Here is a 23,286-nt window from a genome sequence, read left to right as displayed (position 1 = left end):
TGCAGGGATATCTATGCCAGCTTTTGGAATGGACTAATATAGAACACATTTCCTCATAAAAATAGGCTTTACTTATATTTTAACATTTCAAGACATTAAATATGTAATAGTTTTCCCAATGGCATATGGTTTGAATTGATATTGGTAAATAATTGTACATAAAATAAAACTACACTGCATTAAATGTTGGTAAAAATGACAAAATAAAACACAGGCAATATAAGCCATTGCACAGGTGTATGCCATATTACCAGTTGAAAAAAAAAATCTTGCAATTACAAGCCTACACTATTTATTTCACTTGTGTGTAATTACATCTTATACATGTTTGTTTAGTAGTATCAATCCAAGACATCATTTTGAGAATATAATTAACTGGATGGTAGAACAGAATGTGTGTGTGTTTTACTATTTTTGTGTTTCTGTATTTCAAACAAGTTGGTCTTTGTTAGCTGTGTTTAACTGCCATCTAGAGTTAAAATGAATCCATTTCTTTTCCCTTCTACTTTTCTTCAAAATTTTAGGCATATAAGCCAACACATTTAATCTATTTCATATCAAACAAGTACTCTTCAGAGAACAAAATTGTAAAGAACTTTATAAAATTTTTCAAAGTACCATTAATATTTCCACCAGCTGCAAATATTTTAGGTTGACTAAAACTTGAAGCTCACATTTAATTTAATTAAAACATTTTTTGAATGTATAACCTAGGAATTAACCCAATACACATTTGGACTTAGGGAACTACACTAAAAACTTGAAGAAAATTAATCTACTATCTTTATCTGTGGCTTCCTACTTGTATTTCTTTCAGAGCCCAAGGAAAGCAGACCCATATATAAGGATATTCAGGAATTCTTTCATGTTGTTAACCTCTGAAAAATATGATTATAAAAATCAGCCAAATCCCAAGTGTATATTTAACTAAGGTTTCCAATATTCTTAAGTTAAAAGTAACATTCATATTCAAATTTGAGGTTTGTAAGAACAAACAATCAATATAATCAACTCAGCTTTCAATTTAATAAAGTCTGAAAAGCCATACCAAAGGGATACTTAAGAGAAAAAAAAAACAGGTTTCAAAGTAAGATCTGATGTCTAGCAAAAGAAGAAAGGTATTCATATGAAATGTTAAAAAAAACTAGATAAAACATTGTTTCATGCTGTTTTCATACAGATGAAGGCTATGGGCATTTTTTTTTAAATTATCTGTCTCAAATGCATTAATCCAGAATGGACTTTTCTAACAATATCTTCACATACCATTAGATCCTGAAGCAAAGAAGTTGCAATGTGGAAAATCTCCAACCCTTGTTCTTTCAAAAGATAGGTTTTCAAGTGGATGCATACAGCAAACAGTAAGGATGGACAAACAGGCTGGCGCAAAGAGCCTCCAATTTTTTTAGTAAATGCAGTTGGCAGAGTATCACAATAAGATGGGAATTGCAGAATACGATGTTCTAAGTAGTCAAGTATGCATTAAGAAGTTATTAATTGGAGCGCCTGGGTGGCTCAGTGGGTCAAGCCTCTGCCTTTAGCTCAGGTCATGATCTCAGAGTCCTGGGACAGAGCCCCGCATCAGGCTCTCTGCTCAGTAGGGAGCCTGCTTCTCCCACCCACCCACCCACCACCATCTGTCTCTCTACCTACTTGTGATCTCTAAGAAATAATAAAATCTTTTTTTAAAAAAAGTTCTTAATTACTTACTCAATAGTCAACTGATAAAGTTGTGAAAGGATCCTAGGAGCAAAGAGGGTTGATAATATGGAGAAAATAAACAGGCAGCAGGTCTATGAAACAGAAAATCCTTACTTTAAGAAAAGCCTGAGCTAAAGAGTTAGAGAGAGACTAATTTGTAAATTGAAAGCTAGTGGGAAATCCAGGAACCAGGATTTAAAAAAAAAAAAAAGAAAAGAAAAGAAAAAAAGCCTTTTACATTATACACAGCTAGAAGGGTATCAGTTTAAGACAAAAGGATTGTGTGAGCTTTAAATTACTGAAATTTAGAAAGGAGGAAATATATATATATATATATATATATATTTATTTATTTACTATGTATACAACATACAAATGATTTGCTAAGAATTATCATTTTTGTTCCCAATTTTTAAAGTTCTAATGCGTTCTCAAGTGAATTTTAGAACTAGTGAGGATTTTAATTTACTCTCCCAAGAAAGAAAAAGCTTATGCAAATTCTTACTGGAAATCTCATGGAATAAGCATAGTTTTATCAGCAGTCTTGTTCTCTCAGCTAAGAATGTCTATAATGCAGGCACCAGCTGTGATTTTCTCTATTGCTGAGTTTTATCTGATTGGACCTAGACTGATAGCTGATTCATTGGCAAAAGATCCTAAAGAAGTATCTGGTTGTAAATTCTCTTTGGTCAAAACCCATCCAGGGCCCATTTAAAGTATTTTAGAGATATTATGAGTAGAGAATATTTTTCCATAGTGACATGGACAATCTATAACTATAGAAAAAGATAAAAGTCTAAAGACTATTTCAAAGTGAAGAAAAGCAGAAATACACGCAATTGCACCCACTTTGCCACATTTCATCTGGGATATCCTGAAACGAGGAGAGAAAAAAAAAACTCCATTTCAGCCATGATTTCTTCATTTTCTTATTATTTGTCTACCCAGAATATACCTAAACGAAGTCTAAAAAGAAGGCCTCTGTATAACCCATAACAGAGTTTACTGTTAGTAGTCTGAAGTCTTTGATACTGTCAAAGATCCTGGGATTCTTTTGTTTCTTACTCTTTAAAGCTTGTCCCTTTTTCACCCTCAAGGCTTTCTATTCTTAACCTATCAGTCTCACTTTCTCCAATACCTCCTTCATATTATTACTGCCAAACTTTTGTTTTCTGAGTCTCTGACACCAGAAATGAAATCTTCAAAATTGGGGGAAATAAGGAGAAAACATTCTTCTCGATGCTTCCTCCCCACTGGCCCTCACTCCAGACATACCTTCATGCACACACTTCTGCACAGACACACACCTCCTTCACTTAGAAGACTTCACGGTCTGTCTTGCCACCTGATACACCCAATTAGAAAAGTTGACCTCCAAATTCCACCCAGTTTTCCAAATTCACCCCAGCCTTCCAAATGTCACCTAGACTATTTCAGCTCTTGGTGCCCTCTCCTTTCTTCTCTAGCACCCTCATAATCTGCAGGACACTGTTTAGTCACAAGTTCTTAATATACTCTATATAATTACATAAAATACTAACATCAAACAAGCCAAGGCTCATTTACTTACAGTGTGATCCTAAATCATGTCTCTAAGCCTCAGTTTTCTCAGCTACAAAAATGGGGACAGTACATAAACTAGCAAGCAATGCTGTCTTACAGGGTTGTTAGGATTAGCTGAGGTAAATCAAATACAGCGTCTAACACGGAATGAGTACTTCAGGAGTATTAGTCATTTTTATGTTGCCAGCCAAAATCCTCTAGCTTTTTTTTTAATTCTTTTTAAAAATTTTATTTATTTATTCGGCACAGAGAGAGATCACAAGTAGGCAGAGAGGCAGGCAGAGAGGGGGGAAGCAGACTCCCTGCCGAGCAGAGAGCCCGATGTGGGACTCGATCCCAGGACCCTGAGATTGTGACCTGAGCTGAAAGCAGAGGCTTAACCTACTGAGCCACCCAGGCCCTCCTCTAGCTTTTTTTTTTTTTTAAAATAATTTTTTTAAATTTATTTATTTGACAGACAGAGATCACAAGTAGGCAGAGAGGCAGGCAGAGAGAGACAGAGGTGGGGGAAGCAGGCTCCCCACCGAGCAGAGAGCCCGATGTGGGGCTCGATCCCAGGACCCTGAGATCATGACCTGAGCCAAAGGCAGAGGCTTTAACCCACTGAGCTACGCAGGCGCCCCTCCTCTAGCTTTTTGTATATACCTTAAGAGCCTTCTAGGCTCCTGGGGGTAGGGGCTACACCTTAGAAATATTTAATAAGTATATCTTTAAAGAATTTATGACAGGGGCGCCTGGGTGGCTCAGTGGGTTAAGCCTCTGCCTTCGGCTCAGGTCATGATCTCAGGGTCCTGGGATCGAGCCCCACATCGGGCTCTCTGCTCGGTGGGGAGTCTGCTTCCTCCTCTCTCTGCCTGCCTCTGCCTACTTGTGTTCTCTGTCAAATAAATAAATAAAATCTTAAAAAAAAAAAAGAATTTATGACAAAAGAGCACAAGGCTTTCTAAATAATGAGGCTTAGGAGACAATTTTAGCATGCTGGTGGACAGAACTATACCAGGGTTAGGAAATATTAACTTCACTGCACACTTACAGAATCCCCCATTATGAGCCAGGCATTACTCAGTAGGTTCTAATAATCTGCATGGTAGACCACGAATACCTCACTCCAGGAAGTACCCAAACTTACCTAATAAATAGAGAAGCCGTATATTGATAGACTGCGCAATTGCCAGAGACGCTTCTTCTCCAGTCACGTGTCTCAAGGATCAGATGGGGGCTGTCATGAAGACGGGAGCTATGACGGCAGATTTTTAAGTAGAAAGTACTTTTGGGGATGCTACAAGATATATTATCACCCTCTGTCTAGACAACCTCTAAGTGTCTGTGAGGTATTCCTGATTACCATTCTCCTAAAAATTGCAAGAAAATTCCAAGGTATTCCTTCAATCACTCCTAGGGCAGACAATGAGAAAAGACAGATTCAAAGCTTAAAGGGCTGGTTTGTCCCAAAAGTGTCACTATTCAAACTTACATAAGGCAGGGAGGGGAACAAAGTTTGTTTTAAATAGCATACACATACTAATGTGCAGCTTCTTTGTTCTCTATTTCAAGCAACCCATTACCAATTTAACAAAAATCCTTTTTTTGTAAATTTACATAAAAGGTAAGAATGCCTTGTAACCATGCAAAAGTTCGATTTCGTTCCTAGAACACAAGGCTATTCAAAGGTCTGTTTTTCATCTTTACTAAGTAAGGCTGTGTAACAGCTAAACAAACATTCTATAAGCTGAAGACAGTACCTCTCAAATTATGGTATTTCCATCTGGGATTATTTCAAGGCCATTTTAGTTCCTGAGGATACAGCAGCAAGTAATCAAAAATACTTGTTCTTAGGATGTCCAAATTTTAGTAGGAGTGCACTGATAAACACATAAACAAGTGATTGTAAAATGTGGGGAACACTGTGTTCTGGAGAAAAAACGAGAAGGAGGACAGAGATAAAAAAATGGAGTTGCTATCTTATACTGAAGGTCCAGGGAACGCTGCTTCTTCAAGAAAGTAGCCTTGAAAGATGAGGCACTAAGTCTATGTGGATTTCTGGACTTTTCCAAGCAAAGGAACCATGAAATGCCTGTAGTCCCTAAGCAGGAGAGGGGTTTCATGTAGATATTCTGGGAGTTAAGAAATAAAAGACACTTGGATTGGAGTCCTAGCACTTTGCCCTTTACCAACTCAGGTGAAGAAAGCAACTTGACCTCTCTTGAATCTCAGTTTCACCTCTGAAATTTAGGATAGTGCCTCGTGTCTCACCAAGTTATTTCAAAGGGAAAAAAAGGCTTAAGAACGCGCTTGACAGCACTAAGAGATTATTCCCAAGTGTGTAACCTGAGGGCTGTGGGAAATTTCCTCAAGGCTCTACTGACTGCAAGCTCCAACCTGAATAAACAGCTAACCTCATTTATTCCTCTGTCGAATGAGGACGATGGTATCTACATCACCAGGCGTTGTAGGGTAAGAGCTAAGAAAATTTCACCTAAACACGGCGACCCGCACGCAAACCCCTCAAAACATCCACGATCAGTATTACTGTCCCTCGTGCAGACAGGGGCTCCACTCCTCTGCTTTACACCTGACGAACAGGGAGAAGCTCTCTGAAGCAAAGACCTTTTTTTACTGACTCTGCAGACCATTCAAAACACGCTGGAGTATTTTGAAGGATTTTCCCCCATTCCCCTACTCTCTGACATTCTAGCTTCCCTCTCTAAAACATATTCAGGTTTCATCTTAAAAGGCCTAGAAACGTTTGAGCTACCGTCAAACGTTTTTGAAAGGCTCAGAAGGACCGCTTCGGTAATCTCTTCCCTGAGGGCAGCGCCGTCACCTTTTGCGCCAGAGGCCCGCCTTTTATAGCAACGTGATCACGTCACCTCGTCGCGCGTGCGCAAAGACGGTGGCGTGACCACGCCCAGGCCTGAGACCCAGCGTCTGCACGGTAGCGGACGCCTTTATAGAAAAGGTCCGAGTGGGACTAGGTGAGTGAAGTCCCACAGCGTTACGGGCGGCCAGTGGGTGCCTTGACTGTCCGAGAACAGCGCAGGTGCTCGCAGGGCCGGTGGGGAGCATCTCGTTAAAGGGGGAAGAGCTGGGAGGAGGAGGAAAGGTCGTGAGTCCTCTGAGTATAAGCAGGAAGTTGGAGTGGTTGCCGGGTTAAGAACTCAGAGCCCGCGGATCTTCGGTTCGAAAGGCAGAATATATCTTGGGGTTTGTCTGGAGTGCTGATGGCGGGCATTACAGAAAAGAAGTTACCGTGGACTAACTTTCCGAGATTTCCTTGACGCTGCATTCGAAAGGGGGAGGAAGGCGGCGACGATTGGTCGGTAGTGATCTTAGAGGATACGTGTAACTCGATCCTTGTGGCTGGCGGGCGAGTGCTGTCCGCGGTGCTGAACGCAAGACATTGGTTTCTTTAGAAGGAAACCCATTGAAGGCAGGCAGTGTTTCCTTGCCTTGGCTGGGATCAGTGCTATATGCTTCTATGTATGTGCACTGAAGGAGCAGCTCAGTCTATCAACGCTGGACACTCAGAGATTAGCGACAGTGTGTAAATCATAAAATTTAGCAAACCCAGTGCTTCGCTCCAGGAAAAGAATTTCATTCCTGTTTTTTCTCCCTTAGGACAGTCACCTTCAGCTTTTGCACGCAACCAGATGATTCGCCTTCGGGCTCTGAGCCTTTAAAGCCCTTCACTTGATCTTTATCTGTATTGGTCCAGGCCCTTCAGTCAAGGTGAGCTTGCTCAGGTACCATTAAAATGGGCTTTCCTAAACTCCCCAAATGGGAGTCCTGAGCACCCAGGGTAAGGTGAAGAGACCAGTTGGGCTTTTCCCCGCAGTTATACATGAAAAATACTTTCTTATTTGGAAAAGAGATGGTAGAACTGGGCAGTCTTCCAATAAAGGAAAGACCATGAGTTTCCAGTTGGTTCTTATAACTTGTTTGCCTTTCTATGTGTGTGTGCACATGCATAAGGGATGGTATTCCTGTGTTGAATTTTACAGAGTGGATTTTTTTTCTTTCTGTTGATTCAATAAAATGTTTACTAGTCTTAGTACCAGCTGCTTGTTTGTTTTCAATTCAGATTAAGGTTAAAGTGTGAGGAAGTAAGAGGAGGAAATGTAAAATCTGTTGAGTTTACCTGATTCATGGTGATTTTGGATGCGTCTGGCATATAAAAAACTGCATCGTAAATAAAAATGGTTTTAAATGCATTCTTTCATTTTGTACATCATTATATCTCAATTTTTATTTTTCTCTTCTGAGAGAACCAATGGGTTGAGGTAATAAAACAATCAGCTGCTATGAAGCTGAGGACATTAAAGTAACTTTAAATGTTTTTATTATTTAGCAGAAAGCTTATAAGGCAGCTTTGATTAAACATGACCTCCTTGTTTGCTCAAGAAATTCGCCTTTCTAAGAGACATGAAGAAATGTAAGTTTTTTTAAAAGGCTTACTAAATTAATAAACTATACTGGCTTTGTTAGTGGAAATATTGTGTGCAGAAGACTTAGGAAGTCTGAAGGTGTCATTTAAGTTTCATGACACTTGAGAGATTTTGGTGTTAGGGAATGTCACTGTCTCTTAAGAATAACAAAGATTACAAGGTATAATTATGTTCTCTTCTTACAATTCTTACTATTATCTGGTTAAATTCACACTTCTCACCTTTCTAGTTTCCTTACTGATATATATAATGGACTTCTGTACACCTCTTACCCAGGACAGGCTTCATGAGTATGTGACCTGTGTACTCACAGTTCCTGTACTTGGTTTAATGCTCTACTGTTGCTGTCTTGAAATTCCTAATAGTTTTTTAAAGGAGCCCCACATTTTCAGTTTGCATTAGGCCTTGCAAATTATATAAGCAGTCCTGCACTTATACTTGATAATAACCTTCTCTGCCTCTTTCTGTGGGCTCTCATGTTTTCCTTTAATTAATTACCAGGCCCTCTTCCTTGGCTTTCTAAGATCTTTTCCCTTATCAAAATGTTGAAATAACTCAATTTCAATGCTACCCTCAAGAACAGCCCTCTGAAACACAGCATTTCTTAATAACCTCCACAACTATCTGGAGAGTAGTTAGACTGTTATATATATACACACCACATGTATTTTTTATCATCTGACATTTTTTTAATCAATCATTTAAGAGGACCAAAAAACTTGTAAAATGAGCATTTGACCAATAAGAAATTTTTAAAATATATGTAACAAAGTAGCTTGAAAATTTACTTACTACTTTCTACATCTTTCTTCAATTACTGTTTCACCTTGTTGTGAGTATGCATACATACACACAGCCTCTCATTCATATATGGAACCATCATCTTTCTCTTGGAAAAAGAGGAAAAAAATATTTTTATTGCTTCTTCAAACATATGGAAGTTTAGCGCAATTCTAAATGTGTAACATGAGATTCAGGGGTATTGAAGTGTTAAGCAGAAGGTTTCGTATAGCAAGTTATATCAATGTATGTGTGTGGGGAGGTATATATAAGTATGTGTACAAAGGGATATGTATTACAGTTTGCATTTTCACCAAAAATTAAAACATGTTTTTAACACTCTAAAATAATTGCAAAGACCATAGAGGCTAAAAAAACAGAAGCATGTAGTTACGACAGATATGTTGATGAAAATAAGAATGATTTTACCCAGATTTAAGACTGACTGGACTATCTAAGTTTTCCAGTGCCTTATTAATTGACATAGTAATTGGTTTTCAAAATAGGATGAACTTGAAGTGAGATATAATTAAATAAATGTTTTATGTTTGTCAAGCAAAAAAATGTACCCTTTAAAAAAAACTTTATATAATTTTTTTTTCTAGAGTATCACAAAGATTAATGTTACTTCAACAAATGGAGAATAAATTTATAGATGAAAACAAGGGAAAGGCATCTCAGATGCAAGCAGCTGAGACTGCTTTTAAAAGGAACCTCAGTCTTTTAATGGTAAGTTTCCATGACTTGAGTATAGAGACTTTTTCCCCACCTTTGCAAAAAAAAAAGATTTTAAGTGATGTATATACTTTGTTTTAAGTAATAAATATAATTAATGAAGCACTATCTAGTTTTTAAAACCCATGTTAGTTGGATACATTGCATATGGATTCCTTTTTAAATGGGAAAAAAAAGGAAGTTTGTTTAACCTAAGTGTTTTTAATCAACCAGAGGAACCAATGACCATAGAAGAAATTTGGAGGTCACCTTTGTGCAAGAAGTAATAAATACAAGATGTAGCTTTCCATCTTCCATCTTCTTTTATTTATAGGGAGATCCTAAAACCCCATGAACTACCTATAAGGTTTTTAGACCCAACTCAAAACTATTCAACATCATCAAAATAAGAAAAATTTGATTTTGCCCTACTAGGGCCACAGTCAGCACGTAGAATTCATATCTAAAATAACAGATTTCCCAGATCTCTCTTGATAGTGATGGAGGAGGTGGTCAAAGTATGTGATTGCGCAGGGCCCCACCATTTGGCCAATGTGCCCATTTGGAGTAAAATCATATGTGTAACATTTTTGGCTGCTTGCTATACTTTGCTTCCAGAATTGTATGGCTTCATCCATAATTAAAACCCTAAAGTTTGCTTCCATTCAAGCTTCCAAGAGATCCTATGACTAAAACATTTGGGAGTAAGGCTATATTATTTAAGTTATAAAGCAGTGTTTTCAGTTTTTTATTGTTAAATATTTTCATCGATAGGCATGATATAGTTATCTTATGTAGTCACTAGAGGATAAAGGAAGAGGAAAATTCAGTTATCTTCTCAGCTTCTGGCAGTTTGATCCACAGTAATTTAAGTCACAGCCATAGTGCTACCAAAGCATTCTATGTTGCCATATGTCTTACTTGCCCAATGGTGTTTGCAATATTTATTTTTAAATGGAAATATATAGGATAATCTGGAATTTGCTGTGAAAAGTCAGAAAAACTAAATTAGAAGGCTTGATGGCTTGATCAGTATTTACCTGCAACAAGTACAGGTACTATTTGGATTTTTTCAAGTAGCTTCCTTTTAGTGAGCAAGTATTTGGTGAATTCCCAGAAGGGCCTTACTACTGAGCTAGTTCTGAGCAGAGAGTGGAGTTAACAAAATAATTCAGAGTTCTTTACATCAACTAGCTAACAGGCTTAACTGATGACATAAGGTTATCACACACAACTTAAGAGACCTTAGTTAATTGAACATTAAGTTATAGGAAATCCTTAGCACTTTAGGAGTACGTATTAAAAAAATCATCAAAAGCTAGAATATTCTAACAAGTCTAAGAGGGGAAACTAAGCTGGAGCTGTGTTTGAATAGGAAGAATGCAAGATATTCCATTGCATTCTTACAGAAGAACCATGACCAGAAGAATGAGTGGCCGTGTTAGGTCCGTGGGACCCTGAGCTAACTAGCTTGTGAAGTCAGGGGAAACAAGGTTGGATGTGTTTTGTGAGACCAACTGAAGAAGCTGAGACCTGATATGTAGGGATAATACAGTACTAAAAGTGTTTGAACAAATGAAAAATAGGGAAGAAGCATATGGGTATTTAAGAAAGATTCATTTCCTATTTAGATGCAATGTGATTTGCAGAATGGAGAGATTAGATTTAAGGAGAATAGCTAAGAAATCATTGCTGTATCTGGAAGGAAGATAATGAACCTAGTTTCATTGTCATTAGAAGGAAGTTTAGATGGTGTTTTAGCCCCCGATTATAAAAGTAATATATTCTTCTTTTTAATTTTTTTTTTTAATTTATTTGACAGACAGAGATCACAAATAAGCAGAGAGGCAGGCTTCCCGCCAAGCAGAGAGCCTGATGTGGGGCTCGATCTTAAGACCCTGGGATCATGACCTGAGCCGAAGGCAGAGGCTTTAACCCACTGAGCCACCCAGTCGCCCCTAAAAGTAAAATATTCTTGCTGTAAAAAACTGGAAAGAGCCAAGAAGATGAAATGGCATACTTTCCAAATCATCCCACCCAGCTTGAAATTAATGTTTTTATACATTTCCCTTTAGTGTTTTAATAAGCATTTAACTGAGCTCTTATATTCCAGATACAGTGCTTGCTGTTAGACATGCAGTCTCTTCCCTGACTTTTTTTAAAAAATAATTTTGAATACTTGTATATGTAATTTTTTTATCCTGCTTTCCCTCTTATTATTTTGTTTTAAACTCTGGAAATAATTTTTTTAAATATTTTATTTATTTATTTGAGAGAGAGAGCATGAGAGGAGAGAAGGTCACAGGGAGAAGCAGACTCCCCGTGGAGCTGGGAGCCCGATGTAAGACTCGATCCTGAGACTCCGGGATCATGACCTGAGCCAAAGGCAGCCACTTAACCAACTGAGCCACCCAGGTGCCCCAACTCTGGAAATAATTTTAAGGGCTCTACCATAGAGGTTATCATGAAAGTGACCTAAATAGGACTTAATCACAGAATTTTCAGGTGGGAGAAACTTTAAAAAGCACATAGATTATATTTTCACTTAAGGCTTTAATTTTTTTTTTTAGCATAAAAACTATTTTTTTCAAAGATTTAGAAAGGGTAAAAGTGGACCTGCTTTGGCCAAAGGCCCATCCTTGCCTGCTCTACTGTGGCTCTAAGGAGTAATGAAAACCACTGACCTGCACTGATCTCCTAATTTAGAGAGGAAGAACATGAAGTAACTACTCCGAATACCCACACCCTCTCAAGAACAGGTTCAGTTACATCAGGATATATACTTCAAGGGTGCCTGGGTAGCTCAGTGGGTTAAGCCTCTGCCTTTAGCTCAGGTCATGATCTCAGGATCCTGGGATGGAGCCCTGCATCAGGCTCTCTGCTCAGTCGTGAGCCTGCTTCTCCCTCTCTCTCTGCCTGCTTCTCTGCCTACTTGTGATCTCTCTGACAAATAAGTAAATAAAATCTTAAAAAAAAAAAAAAAAAGGATATGTACTTCAGTACAGAATACATTTGAAAAATGGTTCCACTGAAACTTGAAAACATTCCTCTAAAGATACTAACAAAATAAGGATAAGCTCTATTACCATCCATTATTTGACCTTATTTAGATGCTCTGACCAATATAAGAAACATTAACATAGAGTGAGCTTTAATTTTTGGAAAGTAAGATATAACCCTAGTATTTTTAATTGATAAAGCTATGTACTTAGAAAAGCCAAAGCTGTTTAAAAACTAGTGTATTGTGAGTTGAGTAAAATTAACAGATACAACATAACCATTCAATCCTATATATACAAATGGAAAATATGAAATGACATTTACATTACAATGAAATTATAAAAACACTTGGGAATGCTTTTAACAAGGGATATGCATGATTGGTATAAAAATTCTTACATTTCAATGGGAGATTTAAAATTTAAATGGAGACATAGGCCTTAATCCTGATGGGGAAACAAGTTTTTTTTTTTTAAATCAGGAGTCACAGTGTTATTTTTATATTTAAAAATAAACCCACCAGGGGCGCCTGGGTGGCTCAGTGGGTTAAAGCCTCTGCCTTCGGCTCAGGTCATGATCCCAGGATCCTGGGATCGAGCCCCGCATCGGGCTCTCTGCTTGGTGGGGAGCCTGCTTCCTCCTCTCTCTGCCTGCCTCTCTGCCTACTTGTGATCTCCATCTGTCAAATAAATAAATAAAATCTTTAAAAATAAATAAATAAACCCACCAAAATCTGCATCGAACCCAACAAAATTTCTCTAAATATATTTGGAAAAAATAAAAGAATGATTTAAAAATGGGAACAATAACAAAAAGACTAATCCCAAAGGTCCAAACATAATAGTAAAACAATGGACATGAATTTAAGTAGTGAAGAAATTCACATTGAGGGTTTAGTCAATGAAATATCACAGATGATAGTGGATTGTTAGTTTCTGCTAGTTTCCCTCTTATGAGTAAAATAAGATGTGTCTGCCTTTTAAAAACAAACATGATTGGTACAGATTTGGAAGAGAAAGAGAATTTTGTTTCTATAAATACTTCCATGATGTAAACAGTCATCTCTTCCACCTCTTTCCCCACCCCACCTCCACCAACAAAATTCAGTTTATCCCAAAAGGGCAATTTTGAGGTAGCGAGCATCACCTCATGGAGGTTGGACCAACATTCCAGGGTGAGAAAGAATGGGAGCAGCAGATTAGACATACGACGAGTGCTTCCCTTAAGGCAGGTCCTAGAGGTCTTCTTGGGGCAGCTGGCAGTTACAGCCTTCAACAAACTACTCCCCCCCCTCCACGGCCAGTGACTTAGAGGACACGGTCTCTCCTCTTTCCTCCTCACACTTCTCCTTTTCTCCAATTCAATGAAGAGCAAGTTTGATAAATGTTTAAGGGTTCCTTGTACCAATGACCCTGTATCTCGTGCTTTAGGATCTTCTTTTTTCAATCCTAGAAATTGCCCCTTCAGCTAATTAAAAGATTAAACCCAGTCCAGCTTTGGCTGGCTTCACTGTATATACTTATAGGAAGATAGATATTGCTGGGTTAGGAGGAAAGGACAGGTCTAGACAAGAAGAAAGAAAGAAATCTCAGTAAATGACTTTGTGCTCATAGTTGATCTTTCCTAATCACAAGTCAACTCCTTTACAGAGGCTGCTGAATCCTGTCATGGCGTAATATTTATACCACCATCCATACCAGAAACTTGTTTTTTAATTGTTACATAATATTTCAAACCTATGTGTAAGAGGGAATAGAAGCTTATACTTCCATGTGCTTATCTCCCAGATTCAATAATTTTTTTTAAAAGATTTTATTCACTTATTTGTCAGAGAGAGAGGGAGAGAGAGCGAGCACAGGCAGACAGAGAGGCAGGCAGAGGCAGAGGGAGAAGCAGGCTCCCCGCCGAGCAAGGAGCCCGATGTGGGACTCGATCCCAGGACACCGAGATCATGACCCGAGCCGAAGGCAGCTGCCCAACCAACTGAGCCACCCAGGCGTCCCCCAGATTCAATAATTTTCAAAACACAGCCAATTTTGTTTCATCTACACTCATCACCTTCACGTCCTACCCCTCAAATTATGTTGAAGCTAATCTTCAGACATCACATTGTTTCATTTGTAAATATCACGTCTTTTTCATCAGTAATTATCACTCAAAGATAAGGGCTATTTTAAGTGCAATTACAATACCATGATCCATCTAAGAAATTAACAACAATTCCTCAAATATTCAGTCAGGATTCAGATGTCCCTGATTAAAGTATTTTTACATTTGTTTGAATCTGGATCCAAATAAAGTCTAGTACGTAATTGATTGATAGGTCTCTCAAACCTCTAAAAGTTCCCTCTGCCTTTTTTTTTTTTTACCCAATTTTATTTGTTGAAGGAATTGGCTCATTTCTCCTATAGTTTCCCAAACTCTGAATACTGCTAATTACATTGCTGAGGCATCACTTAGTAAGTTCCTCTGTTCCCTGTAATTCCCATAAACTGATAGAAGTTATGTTATGCTACAGGAAGATAATGCAAATAATTTTAAATTTTCTAATAATGACTTTTATCTATTTAAGTAATCTCTACACCCAACATGGACTCAAACTCATAACCCTAAGATCAAGCATCCCCTGCTCTTCCCCACTGAGCTAACCAGGCAGCACTCTAGTAACCACTTTTAATAAAGTTAAAAGGCACAGATTAAAGGAAATGTATTAATTTCATATTTCAAATGTAACTGATATTGGAAGTTAGTAAATATTTTATGGGGTTTTTTTTTCCTCATTGAGCCTTCAAAATTCAGTGTGTAGTTTCCATTTACAATGCTTCTCAATTCGGGCTCATCACATTTCAAGTGCTCAGCAGCCACTAAGCCTAATGGATTAAAAGAGCAGATCTAGAGGCCTGATCAGATTCAGGGTCAATGTTTTGGGGAAGAACACTTCATAATGCCTGGCTATCTCTCTTTCTGAAATGTTAGCAGTCACCGATGATCATGATCTGTTCACTAAGGGTTGCAAAGTGATACTCAAATTCAAAGATAAACGTCCCCTCATCAATTATTGCCTTATACTGAAGTACACTTCATATAGGAAAAAGTATATAAGTTCTTGTTTTTTTCTCTGTACTTAGTTTTCAAAAATAGATTGGTTCTCTAATATCCTCCAAAAGTGACCAATTAGATGTTGATGCTCTTAAATACCTCTGTGATTTGAAAGGTCTGGACCCTCTTCAATTTGTATTCCCAGTGATGCTCAAATTATCCCATTTTTACCAAGGGAGAGCCTCCAAGTTATCTCCTGAATGCCTCTGACGTGATCTTAACAGTCTTTGATAGTTTTCTTTCTTTCTACTCTGGCATCTTCCAGGCCATCATTTGCCGCTTAGACCTGGAACTGACCATTGCTCCAAGGAGCCCTGGATCCTTTTGATGAGAATACATGTTTAGAGCCCTTCATCTGGGCTCTAGGGATGTTTATTATAACTTTTTTTAGAAGATAAAATTCATCAAGAGCTCATATCAATAATTCCATTTTGATTACATGATTGTAAGACTTTTAACTTAAAATCCATCTTTTACCTCTAACTTTTTTCCCCCTCAAACCAAAAACCTCAGTTCCTAAATAATTTTCCGGTACCAGCATAACTACTCATTTACTTTAACCCATAATGTAGACAGCACTACCAGCAACAATATGATTACGGAGTACGGTTTTCAGTCAGACACTTTTCACTATCCTTTTTGTTCGTGGGGCATATCTCATTACAGATGCTCAGCCAAAATACTGTGTTCTAAGACCACCTGAGGTACTTTTTCTTAATGTGGTTATGCCACCAATTAGATGACAGATTCTTTCTTTCCTTTTGTTTTCAATTTTTAGGGACTGCTTTTTCATTTGTTCTATAATTGTATATGTTTTTAAATGATCTAGTGGCAGATCTATAAGGCAAGATACCAAGGTCTGGACAGGTGAGTCTAGCCTCTCTTCATCTGCTTTTTTTTTTTTTTTAAGTTTTTTTATTTATGCACAGGAGACTGTTGACACCTTAGTCATTTATTTACATAATGAATATTTAAGTGTTTAGTACATACCCTGCACTTTGTTAGATTCTCGGATGCTGAAAGGTTGAATGAGGCACAGTCCGTACCTTCTGGCAGCATATAGTCAAACAGAAGGTTCTTAATTGGAAGTAATGGGCTATAACTTGCTACAGAAGGCAGAGATTTTTCAGTCAGGCTAAGGAATTCATACTTTATCCTCTGTGTAGTGGGTCTCTATTTTTTTTTCTGTGTAAAGACATATTTAAAGTAGTAATTTTAGCAAAACTAATCAATTCCATATGTGGTTAAAGTAAAATGAGATACGGTCCGAATACATATTTGTTGAACAAGTAAGTGTGATAATAAGAACACAGCACTGAAAATGGCATGGACAGGCTAGGGGAGACATCCTACAGGAGTCATCTATGGACCTTTGAATTTTTAAATGTCAGGGAATAAGAACAGTCGAAGGTAGAAGATACAGCATAGGTATCTGCAGGAGAAGAACTCCCACTATTGTACATTCAGTACACTAAGTAGGATTAAGGGGAGTTTGGTTTCAGCAGGTTGAGAAATAAGGGCTGGGAAGAAAAGTTATCCATCCCTCTATATTAATAGTTGAAGCTAGATAAGAGACAGTCTTGGAGAGAGAAAAAGTAAAAAGAGGAGGACAGATGTCACAAATCTTAGAAAGCCCACACTTAGGATTAAGAAGAGAAAAAGGCGCCAACTTAGGAGAAAGAGAAGTAGGAGTCAGAGAGGTAAGCAAAACATCTAAGAAAGTAAAATCTCACTTACAAAAGAAGTTCTCTGGAGAGGTGATAATCCCTTGTCGACAGGCTGCAGAGATGACAGTGAAGTTACTAACCATAGGCCTGTTTTACCAGGTCACAGATCCCTGCTCATATCTACTCTTCCACTGCAGATCTGCTCTTCTAGGAGAGCGAGCCAATATCCTTATTTCCTGGTCTTTAAGAGAAGTGTTTATCATCTTGTCTACAGGTGCTAGTGGCACCTAGGTCTACCACCAACCATAAATTTACAATTGTTCTTATAATGGGGCCAGTGGAGTTGTGAGTCTATTGTTTGTTTGATTTATGAAAGTAAAAAATAATTTTCCCAGGACGTTGTAAAAATCTCCCTGCAATCACAGAAGAGTTAATCTTCGGTGTCTGTTGTAACGCTGGCATCAGAAGCACTTTAGTGTGCGTCTTGGCCCTAAACTTCTGGTAGGGAAGAGACGTGGCTAATAAGATGGGCTTTTTATCCCTAAATTGATGGTTTTCCCCTTCAAATCACCTTCTTCGAGACAGCAGGTGCATTAATGGTTGTGCAACTTTGGGGAGTCCCTTTAGGGAATTTCCTGTTTTTCCCTTTTACATTTCACACCCATTCCTTGCTCCCGCCACTGCCATCTGCTCGCTCTTTTCTCCTGTTCAGCATTGGATTCTTCACACCCCACTCCCACGTCCTTTTCCATCTCTCTCCGTCTGTCCAACAGCCCTGTACTTAGATTGCTCCAATGCTTGTACATGGATCAGAGAACTTTCTCTTTTCGATCAACTCACTGAGCTCACAGGAGAGACAAAATTGACACGGCCTACAGCCAAGGCCTCTGTGAACTTGACAAACATAAGCAAGCACAAGACAACACAGGTGCCAATTTGGGGAGCATGAAATAGAGCTCAGTGTTTCACTGACAACGTGGGAGAGTCCTATATTTCTGGGCCTGTACTTCATCCACATATCAAGGTTACATCTTCACCCGGGTCTGCGTTAAATGTAATTGCCCCTGCGCTTCTGCAACCGCAAGAGAAAACGCACACACCCACATGTCACACGACAGATTAAAGCACAGGGCTTACATGTCATCAGCTGAATGATGTACGATACCACCATAAAGCCGGCCAATGAGAATGCCCCATAAATCGAGTCCTAAGAACCCAGAATCTTCTGAAAAGACTCTTGTTGCAAAGTACTGAGGTACCTCATTGACTTTCTTTTGAATACGTGGAGGATTTGCATAAGTATAAAATTAAAAAACAGAATACTGAACAGATGAAATGTGTGACCCTAATATACCATTTGCATGATCTGGACTAGAACTCTTCACTGGAAAGGTTAGCTCAGTGTGGGGCTGACTCTCTGACTGTTTTTGGTACCTGAATATTGGACCATTTTATCCATCTGGCTGTTTTTAATGGTTTTAGAGCTATGTTAGTGTCCTGAGCAGTTTTGGAAGAAAGTCCTTTTTGCCAGAATTACTGGCATTTACTATTTTAAATGAAAAGGAAGACCTTGAAAGTCCCACCCCCGACACTTCTTATTTTAAAACAAGAAACGCTGCTTTTTCTCTTTGAAGCTGGTTGATTAAGTAATGATCAGTCCTCCTACTGCAGTGCCCTTCCTTCAGTTCAGACGGTTTATCCAGAGAAGAGTTGACATTTGGGGTACAGACATTGCTATTACAGGTGCCATTTGTATGTGTTACATAAATACATTTTGTTTCTAAAACACTGACACCTATTATAGGATATAGAAGCCGCAGAAAATTCTCTGCAGACCCGGATTCACCCAATTCCATCACCAGAGGTGGTTTCTCTTGAGGTGAGAATCTTAAAGAACAAAAGTATAGAAAGAGACCCCATTCTGTTAGTAGTACATTATAAATTCACTGGGGTTAGATGTGTCCATTTCCCAGATTTATTTATTCCGTAAAATAAGATGTGTCTGATTGCTCCTTACATGTCCACAGTGCTGTGCTTTGTACACAGTAAGGAACTGGTAAGTATTTTGATTTTTAAAGATTTATCAAGTGACAATTTTATAAAGATCCTATATCTTTTCATCTAGAAACACCTATCCTGTTAAACCGTAACAGACAGTAGACAGCATGCCCTAAATCCTAAGATGACAGCATGCCTAACCAAAGTGCTTTTCCTGTTGGCTAATGTTAGCAGTTCAGTCCTTTCACCAAATTTCAACCAAAGCTATTTAAATGCATATTATCATGCAGTATAGTGTGGCTTTTGTCTGTTTTATTTTGCTCAGTTCAAGAACAGATTGGGAAGACTGTTGGCAAAAATAAACCCTATTTGGTATATGAATATATCTGTGATGAAAGGAAATTTACTACATATAGAATAGTTTAATTTTATATTCCTAATGACCTTTTTCAAATACAGTTTTGCTTGCTGCCTAAGCAGGGATGTGAATAGACTCAAAATTAAAGGCTGAGAATTTGCCCTTCAATTTTCTGTGTCATCTAGAGTAATAAGAAAAGGCAGTGATCAAGGACAGAAAGAGCTGTGGTACAAAGTTGTGCCCTGGGCATGTCTTTTCCTTTGTTGAATTCTCCAATACCTTACTCTGGCCTATACGGGGCCCACACAATAGGGGTTAATCCAGCCGTGAATGGTGGAGAAACTCCCGACCACAGGCCCTGGTTGGTATTTTCCTTAGCTAGTCTTGCACAACAGGACGACCTCCATTTTAAGTATGTCTGGCTATTTCTCAGACCACATGCACAGAGGGGTGGATATGCAAAACTGCTCATAATTTCAACTTTCAGAACTCCTATACCTTGTTAATGTGCAGAGTGAATCACTATGTGTTCTTAATGCTAAGTAATTCTTCGGCTTAATTCCCCAAAATAAGATTGATAGTGATGATCCCATCCAAAATGCCCTCCCATGATACAGAGCTTTTGGCAGAATACTTTTCTTTGGCCCCCTCAGGGCAGTCACCCAAGAACCATCAAAGCTTGTAGATATTACATGGTGATCTTGCCTGAGCTTTCATAGCTTACAGACTTGCTATACTCAGGCCAATAATACTCAACTTCCAAGTTACTGGAATTAAAAATGGTTACATGATACTGGTATTATTTTTCTCAGTATACAAAAAGAAAAAGAAAGGAAGGAAGGAAGAAACTGGGAAGAAATTACAGTTTACCATATCGAGTACTCTTCTTAAAGATACAGTGGATGAATATTTTAAGTGTTTTCCCCCATACAATTAAGGAGTCAATTCATCTGAGTCCTGTACTATTACACACTAGTTAGGTTTCAGCTCCTGATCTCACCCCAGGTGAAATCTTTTTATATTAGTTATAAAGCAGTTGTTCATGTCTGATCATTTCATTGTAATATTTTTAGTATGGGTAATCATTTGGTATGGGATTTGGAAGAGTAAACAAAAACATTTAATGACTGTAGCCATAAATTATGCCACTGGTAATAATCACACGGTTGGCCACAAGAGGGCGTGTAAAATCACAATAAAATCCCCAAACCTGTAATTCTGCCAGGCTCCGGTTTTACTGAGAAATTTGAAAATTAACACTAGTAAGTAGCCAGATTTCTTTCTAAAATTAACATAAAATATTCTCTAGAGGAAGTGCATTCTACGTATATGTGTGTATGTGTGTGTGTGTACACGCACACACACACTTCAGTGAATAAACATTTAGACTATTATGAAGAGCCAAGTTCAATTGCTTGATATGCTTTTTTACTTTTGGATGTTGTTTTTTTTCCAGACTCTTTACTGGGCATCAGTAGAAGAATATATTCCCAAATGGGAACAGTTTCTTTTAGGAAGAGCACCATATCCTATCGGTGTTGAAAATGAAAATGAAGCAGAAAATACCGTTCAGAATGAGGCACAGTGATAACTTCTTCACATACTCTTTTCAAAAAAAAAAAAACCTGTTTAGTACAGCTGAGTATTAAAGAATACGCAGGTCATTTCGGGTGCCTTAGGAATCGAATATGTTCATATTGTCCTGTTACCTCCTCGATGACATGAAGATAAGAGAATCAGCTGACAAATCTCAGGTTTTATCACTTTGAGAACTACTCTTACTTCAGGGTCATGAATTTGCTTTCTGCCAAACCCATGGAAGTGTTAAGAGCTAATACTGAAAGCTGGGCTGTTTATTAAATAAGTTGCTAAGTAAGTGTTACATGTGTCCTTCTTTTAAAAAAAAAAAAAATCATTTATAATGATTCTCATCTCAACAATGAATACTTGTTCTGCTTTTACATTTTCTAGAATCATTTTGGCTTTTTTATTATGGGGATTGGGTTCAGCACAGAATCCAAGTGGCTGTTGGCCATTACAGTTTCCTTTAACAAATGGAAAAAATAGAGGCACTGAACTGCTTCAATATAGTATGTTAGACAATGGATTTATAGGATTTTGTCCCTTATAGATAACAGCCCTCTGAAGGTTCCGGAGGAAAGAACTAAACTACAAAGCATTTGAGAAGTAGCCAGTTTCAGCGGGGCTCAGACTTGGTTCAGAAAAAGGTCACCTATTAGAGCTGGAAATGGTTATTGGATTTTGACTTAGTTATTTGAGGACTACCAACTCTGTGAATGCAAGTAACTCCTCTCATCTTTTCATCTTTAAACTTGCCCTTCCCTCTCCTTTGTTTTCTTTATTTCCTAAACAACTGTCAGAAAGCTTTGCGGCTCCCCAGTCCTCCACTGCTAGAGTGCTCGAAAAATTTTTTTAATTTTTTGACTATAGACGCAGCTCCTGCTAGTAAGGGGAGTCTATGCTCATTACAATTCAAGAGTATAAAAATTTCAAACTGGTGTATGTTTTTACATGAAGACAGTAGGACAAGCTTTAAACAAACAAACAAATAAAACCTATATTGAAATGTCCATTGTGCTGATCGGTTCCTTTAAACTACCATCTTGGAAATATCCTGTTGAGTGGGTGTTGGTGTGGGTAACAATAATGTTGTTTTCATAATATGCGCTGGCAGATTAGCACACTTCTCTACAGTGTTAACAGTTGTAATTAAGGAATAAACAGCACAGAGTGTCAGTCCGATGACAATTTCATCTATAGTGTCACAATACAAAATGTCACAAAATATTAGAACTGTTATATAACTATAAAAAGTATCGGCTTAAAAGCTGAAAGCCTTAAAAAAGAGAGAGAGAGAGAGAGAGAAAGGAAGAAAAAAGAAAACTGGCATAGAGACCAGAACAATTTATACCTTCTCAAGAATGTTCTGACATGAAAATAAATTGGTAATTTTTTTTTCCTGTTACATCACAGTTTGGTTTCTAGCCATCCAGTTGATTTAGCAGGAGAATACAGGGCTTTTTAGCAGCTTTGAATTGGTAAACAGATTTAGATGTAGTAGAAAGGAACATGAGGAATTTTTTTTTTTTTTTAACATCCAATCTTTCCCAGCATATGCACATAAGAAGGTGAATGAAGCGATGTGAAACTTATTTCTCTTTAGTCAAGTGAAAAAAAGGCTAAACATTTGTTGAGATGGTAAAATATTGTGTCAAGCAAGTAGGCACATTCCAAAATTAAACAGTGGTTGATACGTTAACATCCTCAAATATTTGAGTGCACACTTCCTTTGAGTTCTGTAAATTAAATCACCAGTAGATTAGATTAAAATACAAAATGAATAGCAATTTAACCGTCTCAGAAAAGGTGGGTTTTTTTCCTCCTAAATTGACTAACTTGCTAAATAGTTTCTAAAAAAGAGCATACATTTAATATACCCTGGGTTACGACTTAGGGCAGAAGCAATGTTACTTCTAGGTTTTAGCTGTACTGTTTCCCTGTTACTAGTGAATACCTCAAAAACTCCCACATGTGACTTTATTCCTGGCCCCCACATAGCTTCCCCCCCTTCCCTCCTTGTAGACTGTAACAGATTGCACCACATGGTGTATGTTTAAAAAAAAAATTTCCATAGGGACCTAGATACCCCATTAAAGGGCTTTATATTCTTTGAGGCAAATTAGCTTTACATAGGAATTTCCAACTATTGTTTTCTGTAAGGAGGGAAGAAATACCATAGCTCATGTATATTTTGTATGGCTCTTAGTAGAAATCAGACAAGGAAAAAGAAAGGTCATCTACTCATACTACCTCCCTGTCCCCCACTCCACCCCACCAATTCAGTACCTTTACCATATGCTACATTGTACCTCCTAGTCATGAAAACTATGAATTTGTTTTTGGGTTTTTTTTTTTAATAATAACAAGATTTTCAAAATAA

General features: G+C 37.9%; 1 protein-coding gene across 4 annotated transcripts; it reads left to right on the top strand.

The window, feature by feature from the left end:
- Positions 1-6,157: 6,157 nt before the first annotated feature.
- Positions 6,158-21,916, top strand: C6H3orf14 (chromosome 6 C3orf14 homolog). Of its 4 annotated transcripts, none has more exons than XM_044253272.1 (6): positions 6,158-6,239; positions 6,888-6,993; positions 7,613-7,696; positions 9,095-9,218; positions 18,774-18,848; positions 20,782-21,916. In XM_044253272.1, the coding sequence occupies exons 3-6, from the start codon at positions 7,644-7,646 to the stop codon at positions 20,911-20,913; spliced, it is 384 nt and encodes a 127-aa protein (XP_044109207.1). In that variant the 5' UTR covers positions 6,158-6,239; positions 6,888-6,993; positions 7,613-7,643; the 3' UTR covers positions 20,914-21,916. The 4 variants fall into 4 exon arrangements, with proteins under 4 accessions (XP_044109207.1, XP_044109206.1, XP_044109205.1 ...); XM_044253271.1 differs by having other exon boundaries at positions 6,883-6,993; positions 7,616-7,696; XM_044253270.1 differs by having other exon boundaries at positions 6,883-6,993.
- Positions 21,917-23,286: the final 1,370 nt, after the last annotated feature.

Source organism: Neovison vison, chromosome 6, assembly GCF_020171115.1.
Source record: "Neovison vison isolate M4711 chromosome 6, ASM_NN_V1, whole genome shotgun sequence".
In the NCBI taxonomy this organism is placed as follows: domain Eukaryota; kingdom Metazoa; phylum Chordata; class Mammalia; order Carnivora; family Mustelidae; genus Neogale; species Neogale vison.
Note: the sequence above shows the minus strand (reverse complement) of the source record. Positions and strands in the feature narration are given on the sequence as shown.

Coding starts and splice junctions, on each gene's coding strand:
- C6H3orf14 (XM_044253272.1), top strand. CDS start 7,644: ATGACCTCCTTGTTTGCTCAAGAAATTCGCCTTTCTAAGAGACATGAA. Junction 9,219..18,773: donor GGAACCTCAGTCTTTTAATG/GTAAGTTTCCAT, acceptor CACCTATTATAG/GATATAGAAGCCGCAGAAAA. Junction 18,849..20,781: donor CAGAGGTGGTTTCTCTTGAG/GTGAGAATCTTA, acceptor TTTTTTTTCCAG/ACTCTTTACTGGGCATCAGT.